General features: G+C 41.0%; 1 protein-coding gene across 1 annotated transcript in view; it reads left to right on the forward strand.

Annotated features, from left to right (window-relative positions):
• LOC132398550 (IQ motif and SEC7 domain-containing protein 3-like) overlaps positions 1-26,810 on the forward strand; it is a 165,238-nt gene that overhangs the window by 45,980 nt on the left and 92,448 nt on the right. The window contains exons 2-3 of the mRNA XM_059978171.1: positions 4,680-5,764; positions 21,882-22,043. Coding sequence (XP_059834154.1) covers positions 4,680-5,764; positions 21,882-22,043 — 1,247 coding nt within the window. The remainder of the gene's footprint in view (positions 1-4,679; positions 5,765-21,881; positions 22,044-26,810) is intronic.

The raw sequence follows: 26,810 nt of genomic DNA on the forward strand, positions 1-26,810 counted from the left end.
GGACGTAAGATACTTTCCATGTTTTAAAACTTCCAGTCAATAAAATTGATGCACCAGCAATAACTTTCTGAGATGTGAGGTGGGATATAGGCTTTTATTGGCTGGAAGAAAGAACAAGCAGTAATTGGCCACCACACTACATCCTGGAGACTGAGGCCGGGGCGGTGTCTCCAATCGCCTTTATACCGGGGTCCATGGGAGGAGCCACGATCAGTGGGAGGAGCCACAGGAGCAGTCAGCCGGGGGGGGGGGGGGGGGGGGGGGCGTGTCCAGACAGGTACATGTAGTTCACCACATTAACACTCACAGAATTAAATGAGTCAAACAATCCCTTTCAAAAAGGAGAGTAAATATCTTTTAAAGCCAGGAGCTTTCTTGTTTTTTAGTTTGAACAAAGGAAGAACATAAAAATAATTAAAGCCTGGTAACATTGCAAGATGTGCTATTGACTTTAGTCCACAGGTAAAGAGGCAAAAAAGGAAAAAACCCAAAATTAATTTACTCATTCTTTTAATTCAATGTTTGGTGAACAGACAATATTGTAACTTTAAGGGATTAAAAGGAAGGTAGGTTTAGTGAGGTGATTAGGGTAACTCACTATAGGTATTTCCTTAATTGGACCCTTTTTTCAAAAGAATGGAAACCAAACTTCTTGGCAAAATTTTCAAAACATGCGCCAAATGTAAGCTACCTCAGATTTATTTTTAAAAAGAAAGTGGGATATGTGAGAAAAAAGTGTGTGGACTAAGGGAAATAAATGCCTTCTATCTGATTTGCACAACTTAAGCAGTTATTAAAAATCATCAAAATTATATTTTCACTCTAAACTTTCAGATAATTAAGCTCATATTTTCACTGGTTTCCAGTTTAAATAATTCAATATTTCCTCAATGTTTTATATTTATTATTTTTCCTGGATATAAATTTAAAATGTATATTCCTGCAAAAGGAATTGTAATGTGTGTACTGGATTTTTAATATTTTTTTTGTAATGTTGAATGCTATTTTCAACAAGAGAGACTTACAACGGTAAAGATTATTTATCTTTGGGAAAGCAAGTAATTTCTGGCTAATGAATTTCTGTTAGATTAATTTTGCTCAAATGAAACAATGTCAGTTCCGTGCTTAAAATCTCCCTGCTCAGGTAACCCTGCTATTAAACCCTTCAGCTGTAATTCAGTCAGGAGGACTGTCTGCTAGCTTTGAAGCTTTTGTTTCCCATTGTGCTCCCAGCAATTGAATCGAATCTGTTTCCCAGCATATCTCTGCTTCGCTTCCCAATGAGAGGTTGAGGAGGATGACATTTTAACATATAGCATCTATTACCTGTTGTTGCAGCAAATTCTAATCCTTTGCTACAAAGAGATTGAGATGAAAATGAGTTTCAAACATTTATTTAGCGTTTTGTTCACTCTCCTGAAGATAATTCCTTCATGATCGACTTCCCTGAGACCAGCTGCTGAGAAATTACTTTGAGCAAGACTGATGTCACAGCTGAGTCTATTTTTCATCTGTTGTCCCCATACAGGCAGATTTTAACAGGGGTCATTAGACACACATTCTTTTTATCCCGTGAGCTTGGGAACCAAATGCTAATATTGCACTGTTCATGTCACGCCATCTGAGGCCCATAATTCACTGCGATCTCTGGTGCAAATTGGGTAAGTCCACAGATCAGTGTGGAATTAGGACATCCAGTTCCTAGACTCAGGTGCTAACTTCTGTGTATCCTGGTTTAAAGTGCCAGCATACTAGCTCTGAACTCTATGTAACAGATAGGTGAAGCCTTGGGAGGCAGCTGATGGTGGTGGGATGTGACAGTATATATACAGGGGCTACAGGTTGGACTGGTGAGTAACAGATCTCCATAGTTCCCTTGGGTGTTGGCCAAAGGGACCTGACTGATAACCAATGAGGAGACAAATGACGAAAGGTAGACTAGCAGACTGCCCAGCAGTTGTGGGACTGGTTCAGAGTACAGGGAACAGGTAATGCTGGCAAGGAACTGCTTCTCATCAAATTTGTAGCCACAGCATTTTGTGTGAAGCCATGTAGTTAGCCAGCCATGATTCTGCACCTTTTCTTGTTCATGTAGGTGCTCAAGTTGCCAATGTTGGCGAGGTGCCTGTTAAGACCATTGATTTATGATCCTGTTAGCTCAGACTAAAGCAATGATGGAGAATTTACAACTGAGTCAGGACTCTAGATCTCAGACTATACTTCAATAATTGAATCATTTGGATCTGTTCAGTTGGTTGGGCACAAGGACTGGATCAATGCTGCTGAACTTTAAAGAGGAATCCAGCCAGCAACTCATCATTACTTCTTCTATTGTGACTGCTGGAGAAAATGGAATTAGAGTTCATGCTCTGCTTTTGTCTGTCAGCTCTTTACAGGGATTTCTGACTTGTAAAGGTGTTAGTTATTTTATATAGAAGCATTGAATGAAGGGAGGCCACTTGCCTCCTTCTGCCTCTGCTGGCTGTCTGCTGCTTAATTCCACTTGCCTGCTATTTCCACATAGCTCTGAAGACATTCTCAATGAGTATTTATCAAACTCCTTTTGAAAGATACTATTAATTCTGTTTCCATAACCCTTTCGTATAAGATCATAACAAATTGTGGAGTGAATCAAATTCTTATTGTCCCACAGGCTTTTTTTTCTACTTTATAAATAAGTTACAAAATGTTGTAGCATAGTCCAGGAGCATTGGTATATAATCCCAGCGTTTTACTGTACTGCTGCAGCAGCTAGCAAAGATCCCAGGTATGATTTGTAAGCTGCATAAGTAACGGAAGGAACAGTGTGAAAAACAGCACACTGGGAGACAGCATAAGATATGCTGACGACCTGTACCATTATATAAAAAAAACTACCCTAACTCCTGATGAAGGGTTTTGGCCCGAAACATCGTTATTACCTCCTCCCATAGATGCTGTCTGGCCTGCTGAGTTCTGCCAGCATTTTGTGTTTTTTATTATCCTCATGCTTCATGTTTTCTGTTAGGATATCCCAAAGTCTTTTAAAGAAATGGACAAATTTTGGAAATTTAGACATTATTGTGCAGGCAAATATTTCTACTCAACAATGCTTCACAAATAACATCAAGATCATAGAATTTTAGAGTGGTTATGTAATTGAAGGAAGCCATTTGCAGACCATCTATTAGGACACAACTTCATACCACACTGGCATATTATCCAGGACTTATGCAAAAACCATGGACTGGGCCTTTAACCTAGTATCTCTCGGATATTGGACAGGAGCTATCATATGTGGCAAGTTCACTCTCTGAATGTACTATGTTCTTTTTCATCTCTTTTCCTTTATTTTTTGGCCTTATCCCTATTATTTTTCTTCCTATTTAATCATTCAGCAGATAGATAGATCATTGATCTTAAAGGAAATTACTGTGTCACAATAGCATTCCAAATGCACAGATATACAAGTATACACAAATTAAAAAAAAGTTACCACAAACAGTCTAACAGGAGGTGTTCATCACTTCCCTGATCATAGGTTGACTCATTGTAGAGCTTAACGTCCGAGGGTAAGAATGTCCTCATATAGTGCTGTTTGGAGCAGCGCAGTTGTCTTTGTCTGTTATTAAAAGTGCTCCTCTATTCAGCCAATGTGGCATGTAGAGGGTGAGAAACATTGTCCAGAATTGCCAGGATTTTCTGTCAGTTCCCTTTGTTCTACCACAGCCTCCAGAGTATCCGGTTTGACTCCTATTACAGAGCCAGCCTTTCTAATCAGTTTATTGAGCCGGTGTTGATGCCATTGCCCCAGCACACCACCATGTAGAAGGTTGTACTGACAACAACAGACTGCTAGAGCATGCGAAGGAGAGGCCTGCATACACCAAAGGACCTCAATCTCCTCAGCAAGTAGAGGCGACTCTTGCCCGTCTTGTACACAGCCTCTGTGCTGGTGCTCCACTCAGGTCTGTCTTTCAGATGCACCTCCAGGTACTTGTAGGTCCTCACCACATCCACGTCCTCACCATCAATAGTAACAGGGAGCAGTGCAGGCTTAGTCTTCCTAAAGTCCATCACCATCTCCTGTGTCTCATTGATGTTGAGCTGCAGATGATTCAGCTTGCACCATTTGACAAAGTCCTCCACCTCCTGTCCTCCCTTTATACATCCAACTATTGCTGAGTCATCAGAGTCTTTCTGCAGATGGCTGAAGAAACAAAGCAAAGAGAATGCTGCCCATCTCTGACTGTGGTGCTGCATGCAAGAAATGACAGGATTTAGTCAGGCTGGAGATAGGTGTGGGGAGCTTTACAGGAATCCCCCTAGTGCGGTCGCAATCTTTGTTGATCATAGACATGACAACTATGGAGGTCCCTAGAAAGTTGTAATTGTAGACTATCAAACACATATGCAACGTTTCATTGCAGCTGTGTGTTGTTCTATCTTTTTAATACAATGGACTGAGAATATAATTCAGTTATAATATATCATGGGGAAGCTGGTTTTCTCCGAGATTCCCACCATTCCCGGGTAAGATAAGTGATATGTGGAATACATCTGACTATAAGATTGGGTGTTCAATTTCATTGGCCAAGCATTGATTTAATACAGAGGAATCGTATCTTCTTCATCTAAGTTTTTATGTGGATAGCTACAGTCAGAATGGCTTCTGATCTTCCGTATCTCTCCTGTTTCAGATTGAAATGTTGGAACATAAGTATGGTGGCCATTTGGTATCTCGCCGGGCTGCCTGCACCATCCAGACAGCTTTCCGTCAGTACCAACTCAGCAAGAACTTTGAAAAGATTCGGAATTCCTTGCTGGAAAGCCGCATGCCCAGGCGTATTTCACTGCGGAAGGTCAGGTTGCAGAATGCCGACAGCTTAATGGAGGGGTATAACTTTGCAGGAATTCCCCTTGTGCGGTCGCCATCCTTGCCTGCGAGCATCAGCGGGGCTCTGACTGAGCTCGAGGACTCCTTCACAGAGCAGGTGAAGTCACTGGCGAAGTCGATTGATGATGCTCTCAGCTCTTGGAGCTTGAAAACAATGTGCTCGCTGCAAGACGGCAGTACTTACCAATTCACAGAGACCTTCAGCAGTGGCTCGGTGCAGGAAGGAGCAGCAGCTGAGGTGCGGAAAACAGGACAAGAGAGCAGTGATGACAGGCGGGACGAGGGCCTGGCGCACAGCAACAGTACTCTAATGATGGCTTTCAGGGATGTCACCTTCCACATTGAAAACAAAAACATGTCTGTTTCCTCACTGCTGGAGTCTGCATCGGTTGCCATGGCGAACTGTGAGAATGCTCAGTCAGAACCTGAGCAGAGTGCTGCAGCAAAAAATGAGGATGGTCCAGGGGAAGAAGAGGACAAAACATCCCCAAGTGCTTCTTCAGAACCGGGACAGACTCTGATTTCGAACAATCACCCTTTCACAGAACTGAATGTCAACATCAACTCAAATGGGCTTGGAGGGGGATTGATGGGGCAGGGTCAAATCACAATGCAGAAAATTCAAATTGATCACAACAATGGGATCATGCAGGAAAATCCACTGGAATCCAGTCGCTTGGACAACGCAGAACAGCTCAGTAGTGGCAGTACAACTTCCATCTCTGCCAAGACACCATCTGAAGTTTCCTCCAAAGAAGCCCTGCATGCCATGATATTGAGTATGCCCAGGTACCACTGTGAAAATCCAAGCAGCTGCAAGTCACCGACCCTCTCCACCGACATAATCCGCAAACGCCTCTATCGCATCGGCCTCAATCTGTTCAATGTGTAAGTAAGAAACTATTGCAAGCTTTGTCCAGAGATTCACGTGAGCACAATATCATCTAGGCGTGGGAAGTATGGAGGGGCATGGAGTTTTTACTGAACTGAAATACTAACAGAGGGGATATTTTGAATTGTAATCTGTTAGGTTGCAAAACAAATTCTGCTGCTGTTTTTCTCTCCAATTCATAGCCCTGAAGCCTCTGGGGTATTCAGTAAATGAATGTTACAAGTTACCTCAGAAGACCTGAGAATTAAGTTGAAGCTTGCTGGGGGAATCTCATCCGTAAGCATGGATATCTCTTCCGAAGAGATGGTTATATTGATAGTAGAAATGGGTTTCCTGTACTGGGCTTTAGCTTAACAGGATTGCAAATCCATCTCACGGCCTATTTAACAAGAGAAAGAAAGATCACTTGTGGCAAATAGGAGCCAGACCAGTCCCAGGGATCATCCCAAACTCCTCCGGCTGTCTTTGTACAAAAGTTGACTCCCATTCACATTGAGCCAGGAGAACCTAATTAAAAGGCTGGAAGGAGCTAGTAATGGGGCTCTTTCCCATTTCCTGCGGTTTATGATGATATAATGACACTGGCACACAATAAAAATATTTAAATTGGGTTATACTGTATTGGCCATGCTGTACTTGTTGGGACCAGTGGCGGAGCTTCATGGCGAATGTACACGCTGACTGCTGTCCATACAGATGGTTAACCTGATCATCTTGTGGTGCACTGTAGTGTTTCCTTTATCATTATAGTCCTTTCTTATGCAGTTTTAAAATTTAAGTGCAATATTCTTTTTAAAGATTTTGAACTTCTTCCCACATTACCTTCATCAATGTGCATTCTGTTTACTCTGTTACAAATAAATTGTGTTATTGTATTTTGTTATTTCCACTTTAACGTAACCTTGTGGCTTCCAGACACTGCACATGTAAACTGAAAGGGTATTCGAGTGAATATTTTTTCAATCCCAAATTTATTTAAAAGGGAACCATTTATATTGATTATTCGCAATGGTTTTATTTTACCATGTTAATGCTCTGCAAATTCAAGCATGCTTTTTTCAGCTGTTCCACTGATGTGATTTGGCATTATGTCCCAATGTCATCTTAAAAGGGAATAGTAAATCAATGGCCACTCTCCTATTCCTGGTTTCACTGGTGTTGAAGTTAAATAATGATCTCTACTTAAAATGTCTGCTGATTATATTAAGGGATCAACCTGCTTTAAAAGTGTTGAAGTACGTTAATAAATATATAGCCCACGTTTTTGTAACATACCAATGGACCACATAGTCCCTTTAAGTATTTTAAAGGCAGATAAGGAATACTGCATATGAGCTGTGTCATTTTCTCTAGTGAGATGTGACTGTATTTATGCAGATCTGAAATTCATTATGTGGGTCAAAATCTTCACATTGCTTTACCAGTAAGTTGATGCAGAACGTACCAATCATAGCTGCCAGCATTTAGTCACTGAATCTTGGATTTCTATATGGCTCAAGGATAGATAGCATCACATCTACCACCATGCTGGCCGGATATTATTGAAGGAACCCAATTCTGATACGTTCCCCAGCATTATGTTGCGGAATAATCACTTGGACGACACGGCAGCTCAGATCTTTTGTAGAAGCTGGTGTTCAATTGATTGCAATGAGAATTTTGAGCCTGTGGCTTAGAAGGCACCACTGCTCACTGCAACTTTATCACCTGGGATATGGATTCTCAATCTTTTTGAATAAAGCCTCAACTTATTCATAGGCATTAGAGGTGTTTGTACCCCACACTCCAATAAATACCTGTTGTTATTCCAGTAGAAGTGGTAGAAGCAGGTTCGATATTGTCATTTAAAGTAAATTTGGATAGGTATATGGACAGGAAAGGAATGGAGGGTTGTGGGACTAGGTGAAAGTAAGGCATGAACTAGAGGGCCAAGATGGCCTGTTTCTGTGCTGTAATTGTTATATGGTTATTAAGGATTACATAGAAACATAGCAAACGTACAGGACAATACAGGCCCTTTGGCCCACAATGCTGTGCTGAACATGTACTATGAAATTACCTAGGGTTACCCATAGCCCTCTATTTTTCTAAGCCTCATGTACCTATACAGGAGTCTCTTAAAAGACCCTATCGTATCCGCCTCCACCACCATTGCTGACTGCCCATTCCACACACTCACCACTCTCTACATAAAAAAAACTTACCCCTGACATCTCTATACCTACTTCCAAGCACCTTAAAACTGTGCCCTCTTGTGCTAGCCATTTCAGCCCTGGGAAAAAGCCTCTGACTATCCACATGATCAATGCCTCTCATCATCTTATACACCTCCATCAGGTCACCTCTCATCCTCTGATGTTCCAAGGATAAAAGGCTGAAAAGTTCTTCCTCTAAACAAATTGGAGCCATTCTGGGGATATCTGGAAAATTTTAGCAGTCCTGTAGCTAACGTAGAGAGAACTTTTGATAAAACTTTGATGGAACTTTAAAAAAAATTCTATCCAAATATCACAAAAATCTTGAAGTCTCATGAATCCCAAGTTAATTTTGGACTCCTTCCCCTCAATCCCCTACCCACTCACCTTCCCAAGTCTGCAATCCATTGATCTGAAAACCCAAGTACAGCAGGAGCGTGGAAACACCGACTCCTGTTAGAAGCCATCCACTGTCTCTCCACATGAACTTGTGATTATATTGTTGGTCATCATCACTGGGCCAAAATCCCCAACACTATGTCCAACATCACTTTTTGTATTATCTTTCCAAAAGTGTCCTGTGGTATCGTCTTCTCAAGAAGTTTGTGGAGGACCAATAAATACTACTGAACTAAGCAAAATTAACCTACTGTATCTTAAAGATAAATGAACACAAAGGTGTATTTAATGTCAGAGAAATGTATACGATATACATCCTGAAATGCTTTCTCTTCACAACCATCCACGAAAACAGAGGAGTGCCCCCAAGGAATAAATGACAGTTAAGTGTTCGAACCCCAAAGTTCCCTCCCTCCCGCGCAAGCACTGATCCCCCCTCCCCCCACCGGCAAGAAACAAAGCATTGCCACCCGCCACCGAGCACTCAAGCATCAGCAAAGACACAGACTTGCAGTACCCCGAAGACTACACGTTCACCCTGTATCTGACATACCACACTCTCTCTCCCTAATAAGGGAGAAAGAGCTGTCTCCGTTTCTCAGCAAAGGGGGAAGCATAGCAAACAACTCACTGGTTAATGATGTTAAAATTGCATCGTGTCACTTTTTCCGAGCTCTATGCTCAAAGATCTCGGGTCTCTGGGCACACAGCCTTAGAACTTCCATCTCCTACGACACATCGATCTCCTGCCTGGACACCGACCTTCGATCCACCCATCTCCGGAGCCACGAGATGTCAGCCCTCCAAAGGTGAGTGAAGCTCAAAGGCTGAGCCCGTGGTGTGCTGAATAACAGTCAGTCGAGAAACCCTCAAGAGCAGGTCCCATTCTCGCAAAGAACCGAAGTCAACGTTTAACTCCAGGTCAGGGTCTTCAAAAGAAACCTGAAAGGGAAAAAGTAAGAGATTAAAGATGGAAATCGAGCTGTTTCCAAAGATGCACGTGAAGGAGTCGCCATTAGGTGCCATTAATCCTCCTAAACGCCTCCTCCAAAAAGTATACTATTTCAGAGAAGTTTGAACATAAGCTTGACCGTGACACCAATCAGAATATTTTAACGTGAATGTTTCCTACAGCTTTCCATCCATTTAAATTAATGAGCAGAACGTATGGACAGTGAGTTAACAGTTTTTTTTGTGGGTGAGAGTTCCTGCTGTCAGTGCTTCTATTGTGGAATTCTAAACCTGCATTATTCACAACTCATAGACTGTCACCATCTATTGGGCCTTGTTTCAATTTACCTTTTACAGCTCCCTGACCACCTGTTCAACATGCAAATGGGTTACCAGGGTACAGTGCAAATAAAAAGATTCATTTGGCAAACAAGTGCACAATGTTAATAATCTATTCAAAATCCTGGCAAAGAAACACAGCACATATAAAAAGCAAGTTAATAAATGAAAATAAGCAGCAAATAGACCTGTCTAAAGCAATCAGTCTGACGAAGCATTACTTCGTACAAGTCCAATGCTATCATTACTAAGCTGCTGAAATATTGATAGTTTATTCTTGGTAAATAGATCTAGCTTTGCAGTAGGTGGTGTTTCACTCATTCCAGCTCTGTGTTAAATGATATAGCAGGGATATAAAGTAAATTCTATATATTATTACACTGTTTCAAGACAAGAGAGCTGAAAATTATTGTGTGAACTTTATCATTCTTTGCTGCACTGTAGCCATTTTGAAATAAGTGTTTTATTCAAACAAGTAATGCTACTTGAACCTCCATTGCAAAATAATGATCTTAGTGGAAACGTTGCATGGTACAGTATGTAAAAGATTCTTTTTGATATATTTCTGAATTCGTTAAGAAAAATGGACCAAGGAATTTATTTATCAGTTCACTGTACGCATCCCCCATTGATGACTATCCCCTTTCTTGCCATTATTGTCTAGGGGCCTGTTAGTGAGGCTTCAAGCTACAGTAAAGAAAGAAAGACAACAATGCAGCCTTTTCCTTATAATAAGTCATCTAGACCTTCACATTAGCTCAAAGTCTTGGAGCCATCCATAGAAATTGTCTGAAACCGTTCAATTAACGTGGCCTGAAGAGCAGGTCAGAGGCAAGTACATCGCCTTTTAACTCCTCAGAGCCTATCCAGCACTTACAAAGCTCAAAGTGGAAATGTGATGCAATTCTCTCCATTTGCTAGGATGAGTGCAGCTTCATCAGCACTCAAGAAGCTCGATACCATACAGGACCTACCGTAGCAGCCCGGTTGATAGACAATCCATCCACAACCATCCACTCACTCCCACCGCCGAGGCAAGTGTACCATTCTGTGGCTACTCTCCAGGATATACTGTACCATCCATAGGATACACTGCAGCTATTCACAATAATTTACATGTCACATTCCAAATCCATGACCTCCATCAGTTAGAAAGACTAGGGCAGCAAAAACATGGGAATTCCACTGTGTGTAAGTCCATCCTGACTTGATGTTCTTTACAGTGGCTGGGTCAAACTTGCTCCACAACAAATCTGTGAGTTTTCCTACACCTCAATGTCTACAGCAGTTCAAGAAGGCAGCTCACCATCACCTTCTCAAGGGCAATTAGTGGTGGCCACTTTAATGCTGTCTCAGCCTGTGAAGCCTTGAATGAATGCAAAAATGCCTTTCAGTTAGACTATGCATCCATGAATGAATGCAAAAAGCCATTCAATTAGATTGTGTGTCTGTATTTACTCTCAACAATCCATAGTTCATATTATTTTATATGGAACATTCTGTTGTAGTGCATTGGTCACTGGTCAACAAACCACATGATTTCAAAATTTAAATTAAGTTTTTCACTGGGTGAGAACATTGTTATATTACCTCTGGAACCAGGTCCAAATGATGACAAAAGTAATTCTCTATTCTGTTGGCTGTAACAAGGGTTACTGTACATCTGTGATGAATTATTTGAATGAGTACACAAGTGGTTATTGCAAGAAATAGAAAATTCACATTGCTAAATGTATTTTGCATCCAATCCATGTGTACAAATTATCTAGCCATAACAAATTCTGTTGACATGATTCTCAAGAAGCCAGGATACCATGCAAGCAGTCCCCTTGAGTATTCCTGTTACTTTGCCAGATGGCTGATTCTTTTCTGCTCTCTCCTTAAGGCTGATTGTAGCTGATTGGCTGACCTAGTTCCTTTGTAAGTTTTAAAGTTCTTTTCCTTGTGTTTAGCCAAGTTTCTGGTGGTTGTGGTTAAATAGAATGAAGATAAAAAGCTTTTCTGAGTTTGTAATTGCATTCATTAGATTTCTCGCAGAATGGGATATTGTAGTATATTTAGACATCAGAGTAATCTCTTAGATTATTTTTCCTTCTCCCAAAATCCAATGTTACTGCAACATGAAGGCCTGGTGACAAATTGTTTACAATTCTAACCATTGCAGAGTTAGCAGGGATGAAAACTAATCCTTTCCTTAAAGTTCCTATTGTGTGGTATCTGCTTCTGGTCTGTATGATAACTTGTCATATCTCCAGCATTAAATGAATTAATTCTTATTCCAGAGTTTGAAGTTGATTTCTGCTACTGAAAACTTTTCACTTTCACTATCAACATAAAAGCAATTCCAGCTATTTTAAAATAGTTTAGTTCAAATTATGACACTGAAATAAGTGCAGATATTACAGAAACAAAGTCATTTGTTTGTCAAGTATATTCCTAATATCACAGAATACGTACACAACGCTGGAAGAACTCAGTAGGTCAGGCAGCATCAATGAGAAAAGAATAGCCAACGTTTCGGGCCGAGACCCTTCATCAGGAATGCGGGGGGGGGGGGGGGGTGGAAGAGAGGGCCGAAGCCCAGTAATAGAGATAGGGGAGGGGGTAGGGCCTAGAGGTGCCAGAGAAATCAGAGGAAAGATAAAGGGGGGAGAGGATAAGCATGAAAGAACTGTAGAGATAAAGAAGCAGAAAGTTGAAAGGGGAGAGAGGCAGAGAGGGACTTGGGATAGGGGAAGGGGGATGGAATTACCGGAAATTGGAAAATTCAATGCTCATACCACCAGGCTGGAGGCTACTCAGATGGTAGATGAGGTGTTGCTCCTCCTACCTGAGTTTGGCCTCATCATGGCAGTAGAGGAGACCATGTATGGACATATCTAGATGGGAATGAGAGGCAGAGTTGAAGTTGGTGGCAACTGGGAGGTCCTGTCTATTGTGATGGATGGAGCGTAGGTGCTCGACGAAGCGGTCCCCCAATCTGCGTCGGGTCTTGTCGATGTAGAGGAGGCCACACCGGGAGCACCGGATGTAATAGACATTGATGCAATAGAAATCAGAGTATCCCTATCCCCATCTCTATTACTGGGCTTCGACCCTCTCTTCCCCCCCCATTTCTGATGAATGGTCTCGGCCCGAAACGTTGGCTACTCTTTTCTCATGGATGTTGCCTGACCTGCTGAGTTCTTCCAGCGTTGTGTACGTATTCTTTGATCCACAGCATCTGCAGTTGTATTTTTGTGTTTATATTCCTAATATCTTTGTACAAACAAAATTAGTACCAAAACATTGTAAAAAGGATGAACAATTCCACCATTCAGCTAATTGTAACTAAATCTGTTCATCGAAACTTCTCCTTTCTAAACCTTCCAACACTTGATCAATAGTTGTGTAGGTCATGGGTCTTCAAGTATTTTTCAAAAGACTTTCCTTATCCTATTACCATTGGAAATGTCTTCTGCCCTTTCTCCATCCATCCCAGTAAAATCCCTTAAAGAAGTAAATCACGACCTCTTAATGTGGCTCCATGGAATCATTAGGAGGACCCTGTTTGTAATTCTTGCAGCTATGATGGGAAGAGACGAGAAGGTCTACAAAAACTGATCTGGACAAATATTGTTGTCTGCTTTGGCACAGAAATTGGGTATGGTATCTAAAATTGGAGGCAGACACATGCGTAAATTTACTGAGCGGAGATGTGGAGTCCATTGATTAGAAAACTGTACTACAATATTGTTCTAACATTATTCTCCTAATTTGAGAAGCCTCCGATAGTCATGTGATTCATAATGCTATGTAATTGGCATAACGTAATTAACAGTGGCACAGAATAATACATTCTCTGAAGTTATACAAGCACGAGCCACTTAGGAGCAATAATTTAAGACACGTGGTTACAGATGGAATATTGGTCATATCATCCTTCAAAATTTTGTGATAGTAATAAACTGTTCTAGTCAGATATTGATCTTCTCTTTGGACCAGCACTGCAATGTCCTTACTGCATGTGGATATTGTCTAAACATTGCATTAGAATCCATTATTACAGTATGGCATTCAAGGAATCAACAGTTTGAATTCTGATCAGCCGAGTGAGAACCAAGTCTTGGTAAAGTATCTTTTTATGACAAAGCTCCCCATTAAAGGAAGCCCATTATATAGTAAACCACTTAAGCAGAAATATTTGTGTGGGAGTTGGAATTCAGGGCTGATGCTCTGTGCTATCCTTTGCAATTGTAGTATGGTGATTGAAGTATTCCTTTTCTCTATTAAGGAGAATATTTAATTTATATCTTTTGAGTTTGATGGAGAAAATTTCAGTAAATAGTTCATGGATGATCTTGTGAGGCTTGTGTTGGTTTGATGGGATTAGAGGAGATGAATTGGCAAGAAGCAGACTTAAAGGTTGTAAAGCACCATAAGACAAGTCCATGATTCAGAAAAATTTCAATTATTTGGGAGTCAGGTCATTGGATTGGGAACTAGCAGGGAGAACTGTCTGTTCATATTATTGGATATTTTAGTTTGCATCAAGGTTTTGGAGTAAGTTGACGATTCAGAACAGTCAGAGAAATTTATTGTGATTAAGGCAACTTGGCAATAGGTATGGACAGCTGGTTAACATCAGAGTGAGAGATGTCTTCATATGTTTGGAACAACTCACATTGTACTTAGGACTAGAGCAATGAATACCTGGCCCAGCATATTGGTAGGCAACCTTTTCTGTTCTTCAGAATTTATATTTGTATTACTATGCCCTCAATGTGACAAGGTGATGAAGCACCATGTAAGGTTGTCCATATGTTCACGTACTGTGGCCCCAGCCTTCAGAATCAGTACAAACACGACTCAGACTGACCTAATGAAAAGATCTAAACAGCCAGCACTGACCAACATGAGAGGTACTGGACTGGAGACAAGAAAGATCTATCGACATTGTAATTGATTCTCTATTTCCTGAGTCTTCATCATGAGATCTTTCAGAAATCTGGTCTATTTTCTTCCTTCCGTTTCAAAACTTTTTGTGAATGAGTACCTGACTTGAGAAAATGGGCTTGCAGTTCACTTTGCTGTTTTTGGTACACTACAGTCAAATTAGGGGAGCTGACCCACACGATGTTCAAGTACAGCCTGATCAGTCATAATTCCCGAGTCATACCATTAAACCAATAATGTGGATTCCACTGTAACTGTCTCTGGTGATGTCTTTTCCCTCTGGCAGACATGATGATGCAGATGTGTATAGTCATAAAAGAACAGTCTTGGGAATCTCACAATTCACATCAGATAACATGGGCTTTCATGAGCATCAAATCAAACACTAACATGGTCTCCTCTTATTAACCTCTAACTGATGCCCTCCCTCAGTTGTTCCTCATGTTGACCACTATCATGTTGTAGTTTGGAAGGGGACTTGTAAGAATAACACTGCCTAACCTCGAAAGACACAATTATTGGGCTCATCCAGGCTCAGCTGGTGACAAAAGCGACATAGAGGAAATAAAACTAACTGATCTTGACCTTGCACATTTTTCTGTTGTAAATTCATCTGTCTGGGAGAGGATTGGAAGGAGTGAGCACTGCAGTCTTTGTGGAGGTGAAATCTGATCTTTACACTCTATTGTGTTGTGTGATCTCAACACTGCAGTAAATGGGATAAGTTGAGATGGAACAAAAAGTCAGAACTGGGACCAATTGACTCATCAGCAAGAATATATATCTGTCCATGCACTGCAGCATTTACCTCATTATTATTGACATCACACCACATTGTCCAATGAGGAGTGCAGAAATGCATCCCTAGAATAGCAATAAATGTAACTGGAAGTGAGAAGTTAACTGGTGAAACTATGACACAGACTTTCATGCATGCTAAACAGCCAGGGCAGCATAGTTAGTTGGGATCTAAGCAATCCTACAACCTTTGCTGTCTCATCACCTTATTGTGAATGCTGATTTTACGCAGGGCTACATGACACTATAAACATCCCATCTTTAATGAGAGCAGAGTGGGTGAATAGAAAAGGTAAGAAGAGAAAGAAGGTAAGAAGAAGAAAAGAAGAATAACTACTTTAAACCAGAAATCTCATGTGAATGTTCCACCTCATATAGCTTTCGGGGTCATGACTATCAGAGAAAAGGTTTTCAATCATTTAGTTTCCCTCCTTGTGAATATCCCTTCCCGGATGAATATTCTCCTGTGGCTGATTGTTGCCACATCAAATGGTTAAATTCAGCCTGCTAGATTGGCTCCGTGTTTGTCATATTAAACATTCACTATTTTGTCAGCAGTGTGCCAGTGTACTTTAGCATCATGCCAAGGCGTCTTTCAGAGCAACTATGAAACCTGTATCCTCAGCCATCCAGTGTAAAGTATATGGTAAAGTGAAGCACCTGCAGGTTCTGCTCTGATTGAGACAACAGCTTATCTAAAAATAATTTACCATTACATCATTGCTGATTCAGAATCCTGGAGCTGTCTCTAATAGCATTGTGCCATTACCCTCCTTTCATAGTCTGAAGCACGTCAAGACTGCATTATGACCTGGCAGTCAGTACCACTTCACCAATGGTGCTCTTGACCTTTGAATATAAAAAAAAATTGCAAAATTGGATGCTGAAGGTTTATTGAATTCTGACTATTTCAATGAATGCACGAAATGAGTTTAACTGGGAAGGAATTGAATGACAGCATGTAGAAGACATGGTAATGGACAGAAGGAGGACATAGAACAATACAGAACAGAGCCTTTGGCTCATCATGTCTGTGTCAACCATGATGTCAATGAAAACTAATCCCATCTGCCAGCACATGGCCTGTAGCCCACTGTTCCCTGCCTGTTCATGTCTCTGTTTAAATGCCTCTTAAACATTGTTATCACATCTGCATCTTCTGTCTCCATGAATAGCACTGCCACACTCTGTCTATAAAAATGCCTCACAAAACTCTTTTAAATTGGCCCCTTCTCAGTTTAAACATTTCCCTTCTGCTACTTGACAGTTTCATCCTACACTATCTATGGCCTTTCATAATTGTATCTACTTCTATCGTGCAGAGCGTAGTGATTGAAGGTTGTTATTTGGTATGGAGGCTGGTGACCAGTGATGTGCCACAGTGTTGGGACCCTTTTTATTGATTACTGTATTTACATAAATGATTTGGATGCAAATGTACCAGGCTTGACTAGTAGGTTTGTGGATGACACAGATCTAGCAGATGTTGATGGCGAAGAAGGTTATTGTAGAATGCAAGAGGATCTTGATGAGTTTGGGGAGAAAGAGCTGAGAAATAGCAATCAGGTAAATAAGTGTAAGATGATGCACTTTGGAAAATCAGATCAGTGTAGGATTTATCATGTGAATGATAGAGTACTAGGAAGTATAATGGAACACAGGTATTTAGTCCATTGAATGCAGCATCACAGGTAGACATTTAACCTGTGAAAAATGTGGTGAAAAAGGCATTTAACCTGCTGGCCTTCATCAGTCAGAGTACTAAGTATAGGAGTTAGGATATCATATTGTATAAATTGTTGGTGGGCCACTCTTAGAAAGCTGTGTACAATTCTGGTCATGCAAATAAGACCATAAGAGATAGGTTAGTTTTTGCTCCTATTTGGCCCATTTAGTCTGCTGTGCCATTTCATCATGCCAGATCCATTTTCCCTCTCAACCCTTTTCTCTAGCTTTCTCCCCATAACCTTTCATGCCCTGACTAGTCAAGAACCAATCAATCTCCACCTTAAGTTCACCCAATGAACTGGCCTCAGCAGTAGCCTATGGCAAAGAATTTCACAGATTCACTACCCTCTGGCCACAGAAATTGCTTCTCACCTCCATTCTAATTGGATGTCCCTCTATTCTGGGCCTGTGCCCTCTAGTGCTAGATGTATCCAAAATCGGAAACACCTCTCCATATGCACTCTGTACCATTCAAAAGGTTTTAATGAGGTCCATCTTCATTCTTCTAAATTCCAGCGATAACAGGCTCACAGCAATCACTCTTCGCATGATAAGCCTTTCATTCCTGGAAAAATTCTCATGAATCTCCTCTGAACCCTCTCCAATGTCTCAATCAGCCAATGCTCTACCCATGCTGGTATATTTCCTATAATATCCTGTGTTCTTATCTTGTTAAGCAGCCTCATGTGTGGCAGCTTATTAAAGGCCTTCTGATAATTCAAGTGCACAACATCCATCAATTCTCCTTTGCCTGTCTTGCTTTTTATTTCCTCAAAGAATTCCAACAAATTTGTTAAGCAAGGTCAGGCTAACTGGCCCATAATTTCCTTTCTTTTGCCTCCCTCCCTTCTTGAAAAATGGAGAGATATTTGCAAATTTCCAGTCCCCCAGAAGCATGCTAGAACCTAGTGATTCTTGAGAGTTCATTGCGAATGCCTACACAATCTCTGCAGCCACCTTTTTCAGTATAGTGGGGTGCAGTCCTTATGGTCCGGGTGACATCCACCTTCAGACCTTTCAGTTTCCAAAGCATCTTCTCTCTAGTAATAGCAATTGCACTTATTTCTGCCCCCTGACCCTTGAACATCTGCGATTGTGCTAGTGTCTTTCACAGTGAAGACAGATGCAAAATGCTTATTCAGTTAATCCGCCATTTCCTTGTCCCCCATTACTACTTCTACAGCATAATTTTCCTGCACTCATTTGTCTTTTACTCTTTATATATCTGAAAAAGCTTTTGATATACTTTTTAATATCACTGGCTAGCTTACCTTCACATCTCATCTTTTCCCTTCTGATGGTTTTTTTAGTTGCCTTCTGTTGGTTTTTAAAAGCTTCCCAATCTTCTAATTTCTCACTAATTCTTGCTCTATTATTTGCTCTCTCTTGTGCTTTTATGCTGTTTTTGACTTCCCTTGTTAGCCATGGATCCTGCCTTTAGATTACTTCTTTGGAATATATCTATCCTGTGCTTTCTGATATTCTCCCAAAAACTCCACCATTGCTGTTTTGCCATCATTCCTACTGGTGTCCCCTTCAATTAACTTCAGCCAGCTCCTCTCTCATGCCTCTGTAATTCCCTTTACTCCAGTGAAATGCTGATACATTTGACTTCGGCTTCTCTCTCTCAAATTGCAGGGTAAATTATATCATATTATGATCACCGCCTCCTGAGGGTTCCATTACCTCATACTCCCTAACCACATCCGGTTTATTACACAACACCCAATCCAGAATAGTCTTTCCCTTAGTGGGCTCAACCACAAGCTGTTCTTAAAAGTCATCTTGTCGGCAATCTACAAATTCTCTCTCTTGGGATCCAGCACCAACCTTATTTTCCCAATCTACTTGCATTTGAAATCCCCCATGACAATCATAACATTGCCCTTTTAACATGCCTTTTCTATCCCCCATTGTAATGTGTAACCCACATCCTGGCTACTGATTGGAGGTTTGTATATAATTCAATCAGGGTCTTTTTACCCTTGAAGTTTCGTAACTCTACCCACAAGGATTCTACATCTTCTGATCCAGTGTCATCTCTTCCTAAGGATTTGATTTCATTTTTTACCAACAGAAGCAACTTACCCCTTCTGCCTGCTTGCCTGTATTTTTGATACGGCTTGTATTCTTGGATGTTAAGCTCCCAACTATAATCTTCCTTCAACCATGACCCCGTGATTCCCACAACGTCATACCTAGCAACGTCTAACTGTGGGTCGAGATCATCTACCTTATTCTGTATTCTGTGTACATTCAAATATAACACAATCAGTCCTGTATTCATCTCCCTTTTAGACCCCATGACACACTGTAACTCATTCCACTGACTGCAGTTTTGCCCTAGCATCAGTATGTTCTACCTGACAGTCTCACTGCACGCTGCATCTAGTTGTATACCAACTGTCCCATCCTGAACCCTATTACTCTGGTTTCTATCCCCCTGCCAATTTAGTTTAAATCCTCCCCACCAGCTCTAGCAAACCTGCCTGCAGTGATATTGGTCCTGCTCCCTCGGGTTCAGGTATAACACATCCCTTTTGAATAGGTCATACCTTCCCCAGAAGAAATCCCAGTGATCCAGAAATCTGAAGCCCTGCCTGCTGTACCAGTTTCTCAGCTACACATTCATCTGCCAGATCATCCTATCCTTACCCTGACGGGCAACAATCAAGAGAGTGCCATTATGGAGGTCCTGCTTTTCAGCTTTCCACCTAACTCCCTGAACTCTCTCTTCAGGACCTCCTCCCTTTTCCTATCTTTGTCATTATAGTCTATGTGTACCAGGACTTCTGACTGCCTACCCGCCCCCTTTAGAATGCTATGGATCCACTCTGAGACATACCTGACCCTGGAAACTGGGGGTGGGGGGTGGAAAACATACCATCCAGATGTCTCTATCACATCCACAGAATCTCATGTCTATTCCTCTAACTACAGAATCTACTATCACTACTGCAGTCCTCTTCTCCCCATTTCCCTTCTGAGCCACCGTGCCAGATCCAGTCCCAGAGACCGTCACTGTTGCTCCCTCCCAGGAGGTCATCCCTCTCAATAGAATTCAGAATAACATACTGATTATTGAAGGAAATGGCCACAGGCTTTCACTCTCCTTTCACATCCTTTCACTTTCCTGACAGTCACCCAGCTATTTGCTTCCTGCAACTTAAGGGTGACTATTTCCCTGTAGCTCCTATCTATTCATTCCTCAGTTTCCCGTATGAGCTGAAGGTCAACGAGCTACAGCTCCAGTTCCTTAACACATTTCCTGAGAGGCTGCAGCTTAAGGAACGGTGCAGATGTGCTTATCTGGAAGCTGGAGGTCTCCCAGAATTCTCACATCTCACACAAAGAACACAACACTTCCTCTGGAACCTTTCTCACTGATTTCGCTGTGAACTAACAATGAAGAATGAAGAAAAAACTTACCAGAAACCTATCTCGCCCAAGCCTGTTGACTTGACTATAACACTCCAACAATGGCTGCTGTGCTTGTCCCTATCTAATTTTTATTTGCCTTTGTCAATGAGTTGTGATTCGTTTGTACCATTGGAAAAAGCCAAAAGCCCATGAATGCTCCTTTTTAAATTTCTTGCCCCAGCCTGTTCTCTCGATCTGATATAGGAAAGGTGTATTTAAACTAGAAAGAGTGTGGAAGAGAGAGTTGCCAGAGGGCTTGAGTTATGGGGAGAGGTTGGCCAGGCTAGACCTTTATTCTTGGAAGGTAGGAAAATGAGACATAGCCTTATAGAAATGTTTAAAACAAGGAAAGGTGAAGATAAGGCGAATAGTAACAGTCTTTTCCTCAGGGTTAGGTAGACCAAAATTAGAGACATAGATTTAGAATGAGAGAGTAGATTTAAAAGGGACCTTAGGGGTAGAGGTTTGTGAGTATGTGAAATGAACTGCCCGAGGAAGTGTGGGGAAGGTACAATTGGATCATTTTGGAGGTACTTGGAGGGGTAGATTTCAGAAGGATATGGGCTGTAGGTGGAAAATTGGAACCATCTGGGAGGGGAACATGGTCAGCCTAAACTCACGGGCCGAATGGCCTGTATCATTATCTTCCCCTATGACTCTACCTTAAAGTAGAATGCCCACTGGTGTTCCTTCACTGGTAGACATTCTGCTTCAAGATAATTTTCACATTTTGCCTTGGCAAGTGACTAGGTGATCCCTTTGTCTGCCCACGTTTTAAAATACAGGCAAGCTGCAATTCAACAGACAAAGACTTGTATTGTACAGCAGGTCCTGTATGCCCGTCACTTGTTTACTCACTGAACCATTTTTAATATTTTCTTTCCTTTTCAACAACACCCCCCCCCCCCCCTCCCATCCCCCTGCATCTCTGGCATCTTACACATTCCAGATTTACACTACTGCACCACAGGGAGTTCCACAATCACTTAGCTAATCTAAGGAATTCTCTCCATCTCTTCTTGGTCCGCTTTTAATCTACTCCCTAATAACTGCTTTACCTACTTTGTTGATAATGGGTTATGTCTCCTACCCTAAAAGTTCCTTTGTAACTTGAAGTCTGATTCTGACTGTTGAGGGTTATCTGAGCTATCTTGCATCATCTTACTAAGATAAAGCTCTTGTATTTGGTGTTATGGTGTGGTTGTGATTTCCTGATCTTTGCTGGTAATAGGAACAAGTCCTTGCTTGTTTGGCCATGTGACATGACAGGGGGATACCTTGTATTCTCCTCTTTGCTTCATATTGTGGCCATCAACATTACTAACTTCGCTTGTTCTTTCTTTTTCAGAAATCCTGACAAAGGAATTCAATTTCTGATTGCGCGTGGATTCATCCCTGACACGCCAATTGGAGTTGCCCACTTTCTGCTCCAGCGGAAAGGGCTAAGCCGCCAGATGATTGGAGAATTTCTGGGCAACAGCAAGAAGCAATTCAACAGGGATGTATTGGAGTGAGTAACGGCAAGATCTGTCATCTATATTTCTCCCCAACCCTCTATTTATCAACTCAAATTGGTTGGTTATTCACCCTTCAAAGTTCTTTCATGAATTACACCAGAAATCTCTGGCTATGTGAATTAATTCCCATGTTCCATCAATACATTGCAGTCATCATAAATAGTTAAAACTGCTTTTACAAAGACTAGTGGCAGTAGGAGTACTGTACCTTGATGAATTTGATGCTACTGTCTCTATCTGAAGTGTAATCCATCAGAGCTTCTACTCCTGGGGAAAGACACAAAGAGGGTTGTAAAAAAAAACACATAAAATTGTTGCTGTACAGTAAAATACTATTGCAGTGCTTTTCCAGAGTGTTAAAGTGTGGAGATGCAAACTTCTTAAAAGCTTACAGTGGAGCTACACATAAAGCAATTTCATTTAAACTCTGCATTAAAGCATTATGTAGGAGCTTCAGAAATTGAAGCATAACTAACGGCTATTCAGCCATTATATCATCTCAGTCATTCAATGGTTCATGGCTACTCTTTTATCTTAAAATACATTCCATACGGTCACTCAATTTTGCTTATTTCTTAGTATACCCCATGACTGGCTCTTTTCAATACAGAATTGCAAAGGTTCTGGGCCAGTCCTGAATTTTGATACTGTGACCTCGCCACCCCCGATTCTGGATGTCTAAGCCAAGGTCTAAAATCTCACAGGGCTTTTCCCCTCAGTACCTCTTACTCCAGCTTCTGAGAAATTATCATTGTGAATCTTCAATGCACTTTCCACTGCAAATATATCCTTCAGACAGCAAAACTTGACATGGTATAAAATTCCAGGTGCTTGCTTGCTAAAGCCTCATAGGATTTCAGTGAGATACTTTTACTCAGGATTAAAATGCCATTGTCCCCTCCAGTTGTTCCTGTATCTACATATCAACTTTCAGTAATTCATTTATAAACACACTCAGATGCTTGTGAAACTCTGCTTAAGCTTTACTGCCTTTCTCTAGTAAAGTAGGTGATGTATCTTTTCATATTATATTTTATCTGTAGTGTCCAAAAAGTTTTGAAAGTGACTATTCATCATCGAGCACATCTGCCCCTTTGCCCTTGGTTAGATCAATACAGGAAGCAGAGTTAATGTAGAATGCAGTGATGGGAACTAATTGGAAACTGTTCATCGTACAATGACCATACTTCAGAACCAAGGTTGCATGAATCTTAGTAGTTACACTGTAATATACAAACAGCATAATGCATTTGATGTTGAGCTCAAAGCCATTGTTGTGGGAAAGCAGCCTTCATCTCCAGGGAGCCCCACCACCCAGGTCTTGTTCTCTTCTCACTGCTGCAATTGGAAAGAAGGTACAGGAGTCTCATAACTCACACCACCAGGTTCAGGAGCAGTTATTACCCCTCAGCCATCAGGCTTTTGAACCAAAGGGGATGACTTCACTCAACTTCACTTGCCCCATTATTGAAGTGTTCATACCAACCTCTAGAATCACTTCCAAGGACTCTTTGTCTCATGTTTTCAATAGTTATTGCTTATTTATTTATTTGTTTGTTTGTTTGTTTGTTTATTTATTTTTGTATTTATTCAGCTTGGTGTCTTTTGCACACTGTTCATATGCCCCGTTGGTGTGGTCATACATTGTTTTTATTATGTATATTAGAATATTGAATATGCCAGCAAGAAAATGAATCTCAGGGTTTAATATGGTGTCTTATATGATTTTGATAATAAATTTACTTTGTACTTTAGTTAACTGAGGAAAAGGGCATTTGAAGCTGAAGATCGCAGACCTGTAAAAAAAAGCTCACAACCAAGCAGCAGTGATTCCTTCTCTTCATATACTGTTTCGGGTTTTGGGACACATACTGGAAAAGCACCAACAATGTTCACTTCAGTTCTCCATATTTACTGGAAGCATAAATGAATCAATGTTAGTGTCCACTCCCCCCCCCACCTCAACATTCACAATATTGAGTTACACTGTCTCTCACTTGCCCAACACTAGACTCATGAAGCAGAAACTATTCTGAGCTCTGTCATGGAAAGTGAGTACTAGATGGAGAGAGGAAAAGATCCAAGGATGTACCCAAAGCCTCCTCCAAGAAGTACACTGATTCCTAGGGCTTTGATCCATGACAATTAAGTGTATTGGGAGAACAGGAGAACATTGAAACATTGTGTAAATGGTGCTAGTCATCCACTTCACAGTCCCATCAAGCATCACCTGCCCCATTTCCACATTGGCTTCATTCGCCCACCTCTGACTTAAAGTTTTAGGAACTGCCTAAGAAGGAAAAGACAATTAATTTATAGAAATTATACCAAAAATTATACTTACAAGGAGCAACAATAACTGAAGAATTCCTATTCCTGTTCCTCTGGTCAGTGTGGTCTACATCGATTTGTATTTCTGATCTTGATTCTATCGTCTCACAAAGGGGCCAAGAGGTTATATCTTTTTCATGATATTACCTTTGCTTTATGTTGGTTACCCCGAGAAAAGTGTATTTCTCTTTAGCATTGGGTTAATATTGTAGGCAGCACACAGGTAACAAGATATAATGGAAGCTGATTTGTGTCTTTACACATACCAAACATTAAACAAACTGTTGTCAGACAGATGGATGGACAGAACCAGGCAAGATATGAGATCTATCTTATGCAGTTATGTTCAGCATCAACCAATTGGACTGACTTGTTTACCTCATTTTGATATTTACCCATAAAACTGAATCTTTAATGCAAAAGTGGATTCTAAACACTATTTTGTATTGCAAAGTTTCTTCAACACAAGTTACATCAAGTATAGAAGCACAGTTGGTGAGTCATAGCTATAGAAAGGCACAGCACAGAAAAAGGCCCTTTGGCCCACGTAGTCTATGCTGTCCACTAAATGCCTATTTTTACACAAATCCTACCCTAACCTGTTTTAATCACCACACAATTCCAACCCCCACCAAAGACTATACCGAGCAGCCTACTATCTCACAAGGTTGGGGCGTGGGAAGAAATCCATATGATCATCGGGAGAACATGCAAACTCCACAAAGACAGCTGGATTATTACAAGAGAACCAGTCATGACCTATTTTATGGCCTTCTCGTCTCCACAGTGTTTCCCTCAAATACATCTCAATCTGAAAATTTTCCTTTTCTAAACTTTACTTAGTTCAGCAAATAATAATCTGATAACTATGGCAAAAATTTCAACTGCACTGTTTACATTGTGCATTGAAGAAAAGCACTATTTGATTGGGGACAAATCAAAGGCAGCAGCATAATTAAAGTCTGACCAGGGTGAAGTGAAGTAGTGCAAGGTTTCCTCTGGGAAGGATATTATCTCACTTCATCTATTCAATGTACTTTTCAATATACACTACTGAACCTTCAAGGTTACATGAAACGGATGTCAAGGGAGCGAGGGTATGTTTGCAGGGTTAAGTAATGATAGGCAAGGAAAGTAATGCAGCCTGCGGTGTAATTTGGGCTGACTGCCAAATAGAATAAAAACATCTCCATTGGAAATGCATGGTGCTCATTGTGCTGAGCAAAATATTTTCATTTTAAGCAGCCAGTGTTGGCATTGTTGATAATGTTAGGCTTCAGGTTTATGGGCATGAGGTTGTGCTCAGACAGTATTAAGAAGCTTATTACACAGGCCACATAGAGCTAAGGGGACTCTGCCAGTCAGTCCCATACTAATCCAACTCCAAATTGCCCTCATGTTCAGTTCCATCCAAATTACCAAGGAAATACTTGAATTTATAGACTGCAATAGCAGCTTAAAATGCATGCAGAGAATTTGAATTGAAGGGCACTGCCTGTTCTGCAAAATCAGAATCAGGTTTATTATCACTGTCCTTCTGATGTGAAATTTGTTGTTTTGCACCAGCAGTACAATGCAAAATGACTATAAATTACAAAATAAATATATAGTGCAAAAAAAAGGAATCATGTAGTATTCAGAAATCTTATGGCAGAGGGGAAGATGGCTGTTCCTAAAATGTTCATTGTGCATCTTCAGGGTCCTGTACTTCCCTGATGAAAAGAGGGCACATCCCAGATAGTGAGGGTCCTTAATGAGGAATGCTGCCTTCTCGAGGCACCGCCTCTTGAGGATGTCCTCAATGGTGAGGACGCTTGTGCTGTATTGGAGCTGGTTGAGCCTACAGCTCTCTGCAGCCGTTTGTGATCCTGTGCCACCATAGCCGGTGGAGATGCAACAAGTTAGAACGCTCTGTACCGTAGGTGTGCAGAAATTTTCAAGGGTCACTGGTGACTTTTCAGATCTCCACAATCACATAATGAAGTAGAGCTGCTGGATTGTGTGGAAGTGCTGAGCCCAGGATAGATCCTCTGACATGTTGACACCCAGGAACTTAAAGCTACTCCCCCTTAAAGAGGGAGACAAACAGGAAACTGCTTCAAATTTCTCTTGGAGTTGTACAAGTGCCCAGGTGCACAACTTTAATTCCATACCTTTGTTAGTAGTTGGCTCACAAGATTTGGAAAGCCTTCAGTTGTTTCTTTCTGAGCTTCAAGTGTTTTTCATTAAAAGACTGAGGTGTTTTTTAAATGTCTTAAAAGATTAATTTTGTACTTTACTTCAAAGCTGAAGTAAAGCACTTTTGGCTCCAATTTGAAATACAGTTGGGTGAGTCAATTGCAGATACTCTTGAGAAGTAGCTTTTTGTTATTTTTTTCCCTTCCTTATTTAAAATCCCAAAGTATCATCCTTCGGCAGAGGACATATAA

Source organism: Hypanus sabinus, chromosome 8, assembly GCF_030144855.1.
Source record: "Hypanus sabinus isolate sHypSab1 chromosome 8, sHypSab1.hap1, whole genome shotgun sequence".
NCBI lineage: Eukaryota > Metazoa > Chordata > Chondrichthyes > Myliobatiformes > Dasyatidae > Hypanus > Hypanus sabinus.